Source organism: Staurois parvus, unplaced genomic scaffold, assembly GCF_062004578.1.
Source record: "Staurois parvus isolate SC_StPar_1 unplaced genomic scaffold, SC_StPar_1.0 ptg000525l, whole genome shotgun sequence".
Lineage (NCBI taxonomy): Eukaryota > Metazoa > Chordata > Amphibia > Anura > Ranidae > Staurois > Staurois parvus.
Window position 1 is genome coordinate 6,854,514 of NW_028318321.1, and position 14,239 is coordinate 6,868,752.

Genomic DNA, 14,239 nt, shown 5'->3' on the forward strand with positions numbered 1-14,239 from the left:
GGTTGCTTTTGCAGTATGCTTTGGGTCATTGTCCATCTGCACTGTGAAGCGGCATCCAATGAGTTCTGAAGCATTTGGCTGAATATGAGCAGATAATATTCCCCAAAACACTTCAGAATTCATCCTGCTGCTTTTGTCAGCAGTCACATCATCAATAAATACAAGAGAACCAGTTCCATTGGCAGCCATACATGCCCACGCCATGACACTACCACCACCATGCTTCACTGATGAGGTGGTATGCTTAGGTTCATGAGCAGTTCCTTTCCTTCTCCATACTCTTCTCTTTCCATCACTCTGGTACAAGTTGATCTTGGTCTCATCTGTCCATAGGATGTTGTTCCAGAACTGTGAAGGCTTTTCTGCATGTCGTTTGGCAAACTCTAATCTGGCCTTCCTGTTTTTGAGGCTCACCAATGGTTTACATCTTGTGGTGAACCCTCTGTATTCACTCTGGTGAATTCTTCTCTTGATTGTTGACTTTGACACACATACACCTACCTCCTGGAGAGTGTTCTTGATCTGGCCAACTGTTGTGAAGGGTGTTTTCTTCACCAGGGAAAGAATTCTTCGGTCATCCACCACAGTTGTTTTCCGTGGTCTTCTGGTCTTTTGGTGTTGCTGAGCTCACCAATGCGTTCCTTCTTTTTAAGAATGTTCCAAACAGTTGTTTTGGCCACGCCTAATGTTTTTGCTATCTCTCTGATGGGTTTGTTTTGTTTTTTCAGCCTAATGATGGCTTTTTTCACCGATAGTGACAGCTCTTTGGATCTCATCTTGAGAGTTGACAGCAACAGATTCCAAATGCAAATAGCACACTTGAAATGAACTCTGGACCTTTTATCTGCTCATTGTAATTGGGATAATGAGGGAATAACACACACCTGGCCATGGAACAGCTGAGAAGCCAATTGTCCCATTACTTTTGGTCCCTTAACAAGTGGGAGGCACATATGCAAACTGTTGTAATTCCTACACCGTTCACCTGATTTGGATGTAAATACCCTCAAATTAAAGCTGACAGTCTGCAATTAAAGCACATTTTGTTTGTTTCATTTCAAATCCATTGTGGTGGTGTATAGAGCCAAAAATGTTAGAATTGTGTTGATGTCTTAATATTTATGGACCTGACTGTACATGTAGATAGATCATGAGTTACAAGGGTGGGGAAAAATGCCATTATTGGACTTGGTACAATCATTTTTCCATGATTAAAACCCTCACTGTCACACATAGCTTGTCTGTGACTAATTCGGTCATTTTGTCATATCACTTTGTTTGTCCAGTTTTATCACACTGAGTATGGACATCATAAAACCTAGTTTACACAACAATGTGGGGGGGGGGGGGGGGGGGTTAGTAAAAGCAAGCAACTGAACCACGGTTTTATCAGTGGTGATGTGCATGATGGAAAACTTAATTTCGTATTCATTTATTAAGTTAATAATGTTGTTTCGTCATATTCATTATGTTACAATGATTCATTTTTGGAATTTGTTTCCTACATTTGCATTCATTTCGTATATTTGTTTTTTTCAAATCGACTCGAAAGACAGCTATATTTGCTCTATTGTATTCTGTGCTTTTTTGTTCTATTCTATTCTTGGAATTAGTTTCGTATATTTGGATTCATTTTGCATATTTGTTTTTAAATCGATCTGAAATTTGATGGCTATATTTGTTCTATTTTATTCCATTCTTTTTATTTTCTATTCTATTCAATAAAGCAGCCCAAGTAAAAATAATCATCATATTTCATTTGTCTACCTTACTGTATTCACTGCAATATGTTTCCATTTTGAATTCCAATTCATTTTCAAATTTGTTTTCAAATAATTTGTTTTAATTTATTTCAGATTTGTTAAAATTCATTACTATTGGATCTCATGCACTCTGGACCTTATAAAAATGCCTGTAGCGTTAGCTGTAGAATGCTGCATTGAGATTTTTTGCATTTTTTAGCTTTAGTGCACTAGCTTTTTTCAGCAGTTTCTTAAAGAGTTTTCCAGGGGTTGCGTTTTTTAGCAAAGTTATACTCCCACAAAATCTTCAGGCTCAAAAACGCTTGGAAACGCCAGATGGCCATGTTTTTTAGCATTAGTCAGCTTTTATCAGCGTTAGAGCATTTTTACAGCTAAAAAACTCCTGTTGAAACCCACTAGTAGGTACTAGGTAACGTTAGCTGTGTAAAGTCACGTTAAAAACATGAGTTTTTTCAGCTTTTTTGCATCCAGCAGCTGTAAAAACGTCAATTGTGCATGAGGACTTAATCTGAATCTCTGAATAATGAAATTTCATCGGAATTTCGATGTGTAACTAAACAAAGTACACGTCTACCCATCACCAAGCTGGCCGCCCACCTAATCGCAGCCACCTATGCTTCACTCAAGTGATCGGGACCAGGCTACAGGTGCGCACAACGCACACGATTGTGTTAAGGTGAGCCGCCATTGTTTTATTACCTCCTCCTGCCTGTAAGACGCAGGTTGGCAGGCATTGACAGACACCCGTTTATTGAGAGAAATGAATGGTCAGAAATGTACACAGCTTTTTATTTTGTATAATACATATTCCAGTATCACAGTTCTAGCCCTGTATTGTGGTTTGTAGCCGCCATGTCACCGACATTGGGAAAGCCGCACACAATACTCAATACAGCTCTTCCAATGGCGCCAACATGCTGACCACGCTACGCTGATTACGTCATGCGCATGACACACAGCCTATATTTTATAGAAGAAACTGCGTACGCTACGCTAGTTACGTAACAAGCAGGACACACCTCCTCAGTTGAGGAGAAACTGCGTACGCTACGCTAGTTACGTAACAAGCAGGACACACCTCAGTTGAGGAGAAACTGCGTACGCTACGCTAGTTACGTAACAAGCAGGACACACCTCCTCAGTTGAGGAGAAACTGCGTACGCTACGCTAGTTACGTAACAAGCAGGACACACCTCCTCAGTTGAGGATGGAGAAACTGTACGCTACGCCAATTGCGGGAATTTCGGCGTAGTGGGCGGCTCGTATATGCGCAAGACGCTACCGCGACGTCACCGGAAGGCCTAGAAGTCCTTTCGCAGTGTACAGTTACGGAGAGGTGGCAGTCCGGTGTGTGCTGTCGGTCACTTGCAGACACAGTCAGGGTGTTGTTAGGTAGTGTACGGAGGAGAGGGTGAACTCCGCGGGGTGTAGTTGAGCTCTCCGGCAGGCCCTGGTGATAGGGGTGCCGTGTTGCGTGGTACGTTCGTCGCCCTACGGTCTAAGCGCGCTCCCATTGGTCGCCTCGTGCCGGCAGTATGGTGAAGAAGAACAGCATCCCGGAGAGGTGAGTATGGCCGGTCCGCCGTGCTCTGACATGTATATCTGCAGGATGAGGACACACAGTCCGCCATGGGAGGGGAGGGTGCTCTCAGACAGTGCGATCACACGGCTTATCCAATCACAGGGCTGTTCAGGTGAGATGGAGCCAGCCTATGTCTCCCTATAAACATGTCTGGCCGAGGCTTAAAGAACTAGCTCAGCTTTACCGCGAAATATCGTGTGCAGAAGAGGGCTGTGTAGGTAAAACAGTGCGGCTCTGACTGCAGTTCAATGAGCTCCTTGGCATTGGTGTAGGCCATTTACGTACCTCCTGGAGCCTGACTGAAAAACTCCTGCACGGTTACTGGTCACCTCCACCATCACACTAGTGAGCTCGTTCTGGTTCAAACCCCCTCACATTCTTTCTTTCCTCTGATGCAGTAGCTCAGCATGTGATGGTGGAAGTGAACAGCAATAGCTGGGTGTGTCTTAGCAAGATCCTAGCAACAAGGCAGGGTGGGATGATGCCATCTCTGGGAGTTTTTCAATCAGGCTTCATGGGGTGCATAAATGGCCTACACCTACAGCAAGGGTATTATTCAGCTTTAGTCAAAGCTGCACCGTTTGTTTTCATCTACAGACCCCTTAACTGCATTTTTTTTTTTTTTTTTTTAAATGAACAGTGCCTTTTAAATTTGGTTAGCATGGCCGGCTTTCTCCTGGAAAATGATCCCTGTCTGTGATGTAGTGGATGGACTGTCTGAGATCCACTCCTCAATTGAGGGTGCCCTAACCCCCCCCCAATATTGGATATCACTTCTATAAACATGTCCGCTTGCTAGTGGTTACCACCGTGCTCTCATTGGTGTCTTCATTGAGAAAATCTGGCACATATCTGTTCAAGGATTGTTTGAGAACTACAATTCCCAGCATGCCTCGCTGGTGCTAGTGTTCCATCAGTGGAGGCTATTTCTAGATCTAGTGTTCCATCAGTGGAGGCTATTTCTAGATCTAGTGTTCCATCAGTGGAGGCTATTTCTAGATCTAGTGTTCCATCAGTGGAGGCTATTTCTAGATCTAGTGTTCCATCAGTGGAGGCTATTTCTAGATCTAGTGTTCCATCAGTGGAGGCTATTTCTAGATCTAGTGTTCCATCAGTGGAGGCTATTTCTAGATTTAGTGTTCCATCAGTGGAGGCTATTTCTAGATCTAGTGTTGCATCAGTGGAGGCTATTCCTAGATCTAGTGTTCCATCAGTGGAGGCTATTTCTAGATCTAGTGCTCCGTCAGTAGAGCTTCGAGATCTCCACCCTAAACCAAAAATGTGGCTTTTGTGTGAGCTCTCAGAATAGAACCCAGAACGTGCTGAGTGATCCACAACTTCAAGTAGAATGTCAGCTAAAGCCTAATTAGTCTTAATTGCCCCCTCCCCCCCACATGTATACTAACAAACCTAGGTGTATATAATGGCCTATTGTCAGCCTGCTGTGGTCTCTTGATCCCCTGTGGAGGCTGGAGGGGAATGGAGAGAGCTCTGAAAACAGCAGCAGTGACGTCATGTCACCTGTAGAGTCCTATGTTGCAGCCGTTGTTGGGTTCTTTCTCCACTTACCTGCAGCTGCCTCTGGCTGACATGGGAGCCAGATCATGTGACCAGAGTAGGTTTATAATAGGTAGGTATATGCATCTTTCTTTTTTTTTTTTTTTTTTTTTTTTTTTTTAGACTAGTTAGGCTGTAGCTGGTATTCTACTGTCATCTTTACCATCATCTGAGTACTGCAGCATTGTACATAGTGTGTAGGGTTAGCTGTGTCATCGGTGTGCTCCTTGTGTTAGGAGGTGATTTGTCTATATAGAGTGGTCACATGCTTCTAGCCTATGTAAGGGAACTATGCAACATTTAAAAAAAAATGCCAATTCCACCTTTTTGCAAATTAAATGAATGCAGCTGCAAAAAAGTGCATTTATTTATGCTGCATTGGAGTCTTCAAAGCATTGCAACAATGATCCGTGTTCTTCATCACATCAGGGGTGTAATGCCGAGTCCCCTGCATGCTATATTTCTGCAGGTCTGGACAGAGGTATAGATCTAAGTTACAGTGCTGGAGGAAGTATCCATGGACTGTAGTTGAAGTGACATCACTGTACTTGTGTTCCAATTATATCTAGGAGTCCCTCTGCCAAGGTGTCAGATGGGACTTGTGGTCTTTTCATTCACTGATTCCTGTAAATGAATGATGTGGCTGTGTGGACATATTACACAGGATGAGGAACTCCTGGATGCAACAAGTGGAAGTTTCAGGGGGCATGGACAGTGACCATAGTCATGATAGTCCCTCTGGCTTCACAAAATAGCAGTGTGCAAAATTTTCACATGTGAAAAAAATGCAGTGCCTTACATTGTTATTGGCACCCCAAATGTGGCAAGTGGAATGAGGAGCATGAGATCATTTACTGCATGTAGGGCATCTTATTGAAATGAATTTGCTGCTCCATGTATGTAGCTCAACATTCCCGGAACACAGTGTTCAGAAAGCTTTGTATTCTACAAATGAATACATAGCTTCCTCTGACTAGGGTGGAGTTGTCATGATTTCTGGCTCAGCCAGTCAGAGGAAGCTTTGTATTTGCTCATAGAATACAAAGCTTCCTGTGAATGGCTGAGCAGCCCTCAGCCCGACTTTATTTTGATCCATGAGTGGGATGGGAAGCCTCTGTCCCACTGCAGGAACACGAGGGTATTTACTAAAATTGCAGAGAAACCAGTCAGCTTCCAGGTTTTATTGTCAAAGCTTAAGTGACCAAGCTGAAGATAGAAGCTGATTGGCTAGCATGCACTGCTGCACCAGATTTAGTAAATATTCCCCCCCCCCAGTGCTGTATAATAACTGGTAACAGGCTGCATACAGTTTACGCAGCAATCCCAACAAACACACCTGTTAGTGCAGCAAATAGTTTTTGAGTCAGCTTGGCCCCTACCTGATAATATAAAATCACATGATTTTGCGCATACCTGCCACCTTGTAGAAGTACTTCTGCTGTAGGGTGGTCGGGAAGCTGTTAAGGATAAGTTCATCTTTGGGAAAATGTTACATGCTCCATTCGTTTTGAGGGTGGACCATGTTCCCACTGCCGCTGCCTGATTCCCTGCCTCCCTGTGATAGCAGTACGAGGAGAAGGTCCCTGTACCAGCTGTCACTTTTTAAAAACAGCCTAGCCGTTCGTGGCTCCACCCACATGGCTTTGTCATTCATTCATTCTGTGAATGAATGAAAGAACTGCATGTACCAACATCCTTTGTGGATGTAGGCTTGTAATTCTCATTGAACTACCACGGCAATGTTGAGCGCTGTGGTGGTTCACCAAGTCTTCCCGTCAGTGTAAAACTGTCTGCCCAAATGAGTGAGCAGACAGCTTACACTCAGTCTGCTGGAGTCTTGCTTGGCACAGCGATCTGCTGATTTCTGGTGCAATGCTTTACAGGCTACGTGGAGTTAAGCTATAATGCATTAAGTCAATGCACTGCAGGGCACCACAACGCCCGGTAGCACTACAGTGCATGGTTGTCTGGAAAAATACTACACAGTATGTTTCCTTGTGTATTGACAGCCTATTGAAAATGAATGGGCTAACGCAAGGCACAAGAACATCCTTGTGTGAGGGCCAAGCCACACTGACTGGATGATGCCAAAACTCTCCCCTTTTTTTTTTTTTTTGCAGGAGGGCTGCTGTCTGTTTTGCCTGTCAGTGCAACGCATTGTCAGCCCATCGCACTCTGTACACATTTTTATTTACTTTGAGAGAGGGTAAATTTAAACTTCAGATCTCTTCACTGCGGCACATAGCACTTTTCCACCTCAACTAGTGTTGTGAATGTCTGGTGTGTGTAGCCAGGGCTGGCTGCAGCAGACAAATTTGTGGACTACTTTTACCCTGGGTAAAAACAATGATTAAGATGGTATATGTGGCCCCTGGGATTAGTCTAGGACAAGATTACCAGTTTTAATTGGACACCAGCAGGATGCGTACAATGCATGGTTTACCCAGATCATGGGCACTCTAGACCACAGGATGCAGCAACAGTGCTGTTGGGATACTATTCTGAGAGCTCAGACCAATTTTTATCAGATCAATTTGTAAGGCTGTGTCAGGGTAGGTATTGTTCTCCCAAGGTAAGTATGGTCCTTTGTGCACAGTGAGCACGCTAGTGAATATTTTTATGTAACGTCTGGCATGCACTTGCATCCTAGATACAGGGTAATGATCATTAATCATTATCCTGCCAGGTGTGACATCCTGCAGATATACGTGTAACCATGTGGACCGTGTCCAATTTAAGGATTTTAAACTGATCTCTTGTCAGGTGAGCTATCTGTAAGTGCACGTTGATTGCTGACACTTGCAGTTTAGTGATGCCTTTCAGAAAACGTTTTATGCATAGATGGTTGCTTAGATGTTGACTGATGTTTATAAAGGTATGTAAATAATTTATGGAAATGGCCTACAAGGTAAGTTTTGGAGATGGTCTTCAAGGTAAGTTGTGGAAATGGCCTACAAGGTGAGTTTCGGTTCGTAAACACCGTCTTGGATGTGCCTGCGCAGCCCTTCGTTTTGCATAAACTCTTTACTAGAAACGTTTAAAATGAAAACATGCTGGTTTTCAGATTATGCTATTTTCAGCATAGGGTTTTATTTTTTTTTTTTTGGCATGGTAGGTTTTTTCCTCCCAAGTTCCATCTGTTTTTGTGTTTATTTATCTGAGATCAGTGGTCTATTTTTATCCACTGAGCTTGATCTATTTTTGTTGGCTTGGGTCTTAAATGACATAGGTATTATAAACATTGGTTGATCTGTCACTGTTCAAGTTGCATCCTTTTATTTGGGTGAGCGTTGTAATGGTTTGCTTTGTAGTGTTGTATGCTCATGCATGTTTCCACTATTGCAGACTAGTTTAGGTCAAATCTGCTGTTCTTTTGATGGTGTATTGCGTACTGCTGAATTTAGAAACTGACAGGAATCCGCTTGGATCAATGGATGTTTACAATGGATGATGCACTCACAAAAAAACGTATCTGTGTATGTTTACCGCAAAATGCTTCTATTTCTTACACCTTATCTGTGGCAAGACATTGTTGTAAACTTACAGTTTGGTGTTGGCAACACCATGGATACCTGCATCTCTTAAGTGATGAAATGGCAAATCTGTATGTGTTTTGGCCAGCCCGTTTAAAAAAAAAAAAAAAAAAAAAAAAAAAAAAAATACCAGTTGATAAGTTTTAAGGCCTCTTGCACACACTGCTTAAAAACTCAGCATTTGTAGGCAAACAGGTCTTTTTTTTTTTTACTCCTCTAAATGCAGCCCGTTGTTTTCAATGTGCCTGTACACAAAGGCATGTTTACATGCACTGCATATAGATGAGTAAAAAAAAATAAAAATACTGAAATCGGTTTTGCTTTTCGCTACCATGCGCAAATTCCCTAGTGGCAGTTTTTGTTTGTTGGCTTCCTCTGTTGTTTTTTTTGGCTGTAAATTTAGGATAAAAATCTGAGTCTAATTGCTAGTATTCTTGTTGGAATTGTTATAGTGTTGAAACACACTTTCTGCAAAGTAAAATCAATATCCCCCTTATGTGCTAGCATAGGGTCTGGAAATCCGATGATAGGACGTTTCCATGTTATTAAAAACATCCCTGAATTTTTTTTCAATACTACTGCAAATTATTATTTTAGATGTGTGCTGTTCTATTGTATTCCATAATCCTTTGCAGGATATCATGCGCCGTAATACCTTCTATATTCGTCGCATCTTTAAAGCTCCGTTGCAGATTTTAATGGCTTGCATAAGGACACTAGCAGATCCAGATTGACAACGATCAGCTGCATCTTTGTCATGAATACAACTGATAGTTCTGCATGACCAAGTTTTAAAACTGAGCTTCTGAATTCTGCAGGTCAAAATAAAAACAAGGTGACCCTTGTGAAGGTGTAACTGCCAACCATTTGTGTGGTATCCAATATTTCCACCCATGCTGTGTGGTATCGTATGTAATCAAGTCAAATTTGGCATGGCATTGGTCATGTGAAGTCTACCAACAAGGATGTGTGCAGTCTTCCAAGCGTCATATTTGGTATCTTCCAAGGCAACAGCTGCAGACATCGTCCCTGCTGCAATTATCTGCACTGAAACATTAGGAAGGGTCACAGAGTGACTTTTCAAAGTTACACATCATCTCTCCAGACCACTCTTACATGGAGGTTACAGATTTAATTCCAGTGGTCCAATCGCCAGACAGAATAGAATGCAAAGTGGTGTATCCCATCTTAAGGAAATAGTCCTCCTAGAAAGAAAATGATCTGTGACGGCACCACTACTTCAGGAAGATGAACACAAGTGTAGATGCTACGAGGGACATGTTGGAGGTCACTATGTGGAAAAGTCCTGTTTGTTTTTAAACCTAACTTTTTACAATGTGCTTGGCCAAATGTTCTACCTAAAAATGAACTGTCTTTGAAAAGCACTTATCTAACCACACTACCTAAAGCTAAACTCTGCGCACACCCAAAAAATAACTCTTACTGGATTTTAACCACTTGCCTACCGGGCACTTATACCCTCTTCCTGGCCAGGCCAATTTTCAGCTTTCAATGCTGTCGCACTTTGACAATTGCGCAGCCATGCAACACTGTACCCATATGAAATTTGTATCATTTTTTTCACACAAATAGAGCTTTCTTTTGGTGTTATTTAATTAACACTAGCTTTTATTTTTTGCGCTGTAAACAAAAGAGCAAAAAAATTTGCAAAATTTTCTAATAGAAACAAAAAATTTTTTCAAACAGGTCATTTTTCTCCTTCACTGATGTGCATTGATGAGGCAGCACTGACGGGGGCACTGCTCATTAGTGCCAATCTGTTTACTGACAGTTGCCAGTTATTGCCAGTACTTTCCTCATGCTGTGACAGCGTGAGGAAAGTGCAGCCGGCAACTGCATTTACCCAGTGATCTGTCATTGAACACAGCTGATCACCTGGTAAAAGGCCGCTGTGATTGGCCTTTTCCCATATCATGTAGATCACTGGGTGCGCATCGTTGGGGGCATGCGGGAGGGCACGTTCTGGGAGAACGTCATATGATGCCCTCCCAGAACTGGACAACCGCGATGTAGCAGTCATTCATCTATGGCCCATTTGTCAAGTGGTTAATAACCCCCATCATGCAGACTACCTTCTACATTATGCAAATCGTGGTTTGTATGCATGTGGGGGAAGTACAGTTCCCGATTTATTTCCAGCCTGCTTGAAAGATAGCACTGCGTGTCTCAGACCCAGTACTCTGGTTGTCTCCAACTTCCTCTCACAAAATACAGCTCCAGGCTTCATTTTGTGAATAGGGGAAGAGGAAGACAGAATTGACCAGAACACTGGGGTCTGGCAGAGCTTATATCTGAGCAGGCAAGTATCGAGGGGTTTGTACTTCTGATTTGGACTTTGAGTGCATGTACTTCAATTTTTCTATACTTAACTGGCCAAAATCAGGCCTCATCTTTAACCTGTGGCCAATCCTTCAAAGGGGGCACTGTAATTACCGAGATCAGAGAGTGGAATTATGAACAGTGGGGAACTGGAGTTTGATAGTGCTTCAGACACAAATGCTGCCTCATACCACACAGACTTGCATTGACCACATTTAAGGCTTGGCCATACATTATACAATTTTCTTGTACAATTTTCCTTTAGATTTACCAAAACCATGAAATACAAGGTCAAACTGTATAATGTATGGTCAGCTTAAGGGTAGATTCACACCAAGTGCAGTAGGGCTGCGTTGAGTGGCTATTCCAGCTCAGTTCCACTGCAAGACGAGGCAAAATGCCTTGTCTCCTACCTGGCTGATTGCACACACTACTTTTTCAGGGCAGTGCGAGGCAGTCCACTGCCTCACACTGTGTTGCAGCCAAGAGAACATTATAAAAATGTCAGACGGTGACATTTCATTAAGTGTGAGGGAAAAAAATGAACATTGGTATGTGTTACAATTGGAGCATCGGCACTGCTGTCATCCCACAGCAAACCAGTTTCTGTGTTCTAACGTGAATGTACCCTGAAGGTGTTTTCTGTCTAGGTTTCTTGCATAGCTCATGTACAAACTGGCTCAATTCTGTGCATGTACAGAAGAGAAATGTAAGACCCACTCAGTGCTGGGATAAAATGGGCTGCTCAGTACAAATTCCTAATTCTGGAAACAATTCATCTGTGCTTGGTGATGCATTTTTGTGGCAAATCATGTTGGAATATTGGCAGATGTCCCTGTTGAAGCCGCAGCCCTTGTGGGGTTTTTTTTTTTTTTTTTTAAATTTGTCCAAATGGGCCTACCAGCATCCACAGTCACTGTAGAATGCTGAAGCCAATGGTCCCAGTATGGGAGGAAACAGGTCTACCATGAACCTTCAGCTCATGAACATAAGCCCTAAACTGCAAAGAGTTAGATGATTGATTTAAAAATCATAGCCGTTCTTCTTGAAAATGAACATGATTGTTTGTTTGTAGCAGCCCTAATGAAAGTGTTGTCAAATAATCTACTTTGTTTCTATTTGTAGACATTTCTATGACTTCAAATATAAACTTAGTTTGGACAGGAATAATTTATCAAAAAGTTTATTAGGGACTCAGCAGACTCATTGGCTTTTGGCTTCTTCTCAGAGCTATGTTGTAAACTGAAGGCTTAAGATAGTGTGGGAGGGCTCCTTTATTTCCTATAATACCCCAAGTATAAGCCAAGTCTCTCTAAAAGACACACTAGGGATTTCATGGTGAGTATAAATAGAGAAACTCCCTTCCTTCTTTACCCTCTCCTGCCTGGTGCAGTGAGATATTAGTTTTTTGAATATTTTATTTGGGAGGGTGTCCTAATGAAATAGGACCCAATGTGGGAGTTTTGAAAAACCTTTCAATGCCCAGCTCTAAATCTATTTTATCAGAAATATGTAGTAGCTCTAAAAGGTGTACCAAAAATGTTGATTCAGACAAAAACCCTTATGAACTGTTTGGAGGCTGAAGTATATTTGTGTGTAAAGGTCCCTGGCTGAGTGACCCATCTTGATTCTTGTAAATCGAGAACCTTAGGTCTTGTAAACTTGGACTCCATCCAGTGGATGTATTTGAGAAAATTTTCTAAAGCAGAATAGCTTAAAACTCACAAATATACTTGGCAAATGTGTAGCCTGCAGTGTTTGAGCAACATTTCTTCATGTAATCCTTACTTTCATGGTGCCCCCTCCCAGCAGAGCAGATGTTCCAAGGTGGATGAAATTGGTTACATTTTGTTCTGTATACTAAAAATTGAACAATTGTAAAAGGGTTTTTGTCTTTGCAATGGTTTACAGTCAGGAATTGGCAATAATTCTTAGATGGATACAATGGCAATACAGATACATTTTCCTATGACTATGGTCTATGTGTCCCAAGAGCTGTGAAGTTGATTTCTCCTTTCCAAGCATTCGCCTATTCAGCTTTAGCTTAGTGCCTGCTTTGACTGGTTATATAGCCTTTTCCGGGTCTGAGAGAGGCGGTCAACACTGGTTTAGATATTGGAATCCTGAAACCTTTTACCCTGGTAAGGATTTTGGAGGGTTCCTTACTTTGAGAAGAATTTACACATTTGTGTATGCTATTATACGTTTGAAAAATGTATTATCTTTTATGAAACAATGTTTGACATTTTGCATGTATAATTTAATAAAAAATATTTTGAATTGATGTCTTGAGCTTTTATTTTGTATACTTTTTTTTTTTCTTATTCTGAATAGTGTGTGTGTGTGTGTGTGTGTGTGTGTGTGTGTGTGTGTGTGTTTTCTGTTGACTGCTCTAAACATCAAATCCCCCTTAGACAATTCTTATTTTCATTTAAAATTCTAGCCTATAGGATTACCTTTCTTTACAGGTTTGTTTACCACTTCAGTACCAGACATGTTCACACCCTTCCTGCCCAAGCCATTTTTCATCACTGTCACACTTTCACAATTACTTATGCAACACTGTTCCCAAATTAAATCTAACATTTTTTTTTGAGACTGAGCTTTCATTTGGTATTTAATCACTGCTAGGTTCTTTATTGCTTTTTATTTTTTTGCTACATAAATGAAAAAATACAGAAAATTTAGAAACCCACTTTTTTGCAAAGCTTTTGTTCATACATTTAGTCCAAATTTTATTTTGCTACATGTCTTTGGTAAAAATAAACCCAAAAGTGTAGATTTTAGTCAGTTTGGAAACTGTGGGATATACCGTATATCTGAAAATTGATCATTCTTGATATACTGACAGCCTATCTAATTTCTTGAGACCCTAAAATGCCAGGACAGTACAAATACTCCCCAAATGACCCTTTTTTTGGAAAGTAGAAACCCTGAGGTATTTATTAAGAGGCATGATCTCTTTAAATAAAAAAAAAAAAATTTGTTGGCAACATTTCTAGCAAAATTACGAAAATAAAATTTGTTTTCTGGTGTAGTTATTAGGATTTGTTTTACACTGATTGTTTATAACTGGAATGATCACTGTTATAAGCAATCATTTTTAGGAATGGCAGCCATTCGTGTACCATTCTGTAAAATTGTGATAGCTGCGATTGGCCACAGCTATCACATGGTACAAGTGTGCTGTGATTGTGCACAATGAATGGCTATGGGTGAAAGCCATTCATTTTGTATGTTTTGACGTGTTCGCTGTGACTGCTCCCTCGTTTGACTATAGGCTGGGAGGAAGGTAGTTAAAAGTTCCCATTTCCAATGTGTATAAAATCCAATAGAAGCCAAACAATATAATTTTTTTTTTTTCTGCTGCCTGTACCCCTCAACACAGCTTTGTTGACTCTTTCCTCAAAGTATGCACAGAACAAAAGAAACAGTGCCGACTGGTTCTTCCTGGCTACCTCTGA

General features: G+C 41.4%; 1 protein-coding gene across 1 annotated transcript in view; it reads left to right on the plus strand.

Annotated features, from left to right (window-relative positions):
• The first annotated feature begins 3,041 nt into the window (after nt 1-3,041).
• Nucleotides 3,042-14,239, plus strand: part of LOC149451711 (uncharacterized) — a 61,509-nt gene continuing 50,311 nt past the window's right edge. The window contains exon 1 of the mRNA XM_089690289.1: nt 3,042-3,327. Within this exon, the coding sequence (XP_089546415.1) occupies nt 3,299-3,327 (29 nt within the window). The 5' untranslated portion in view covers nt 3,042-3,298. The remainder of the gene's footprint in view (nt 3,328-14,239) is intronic.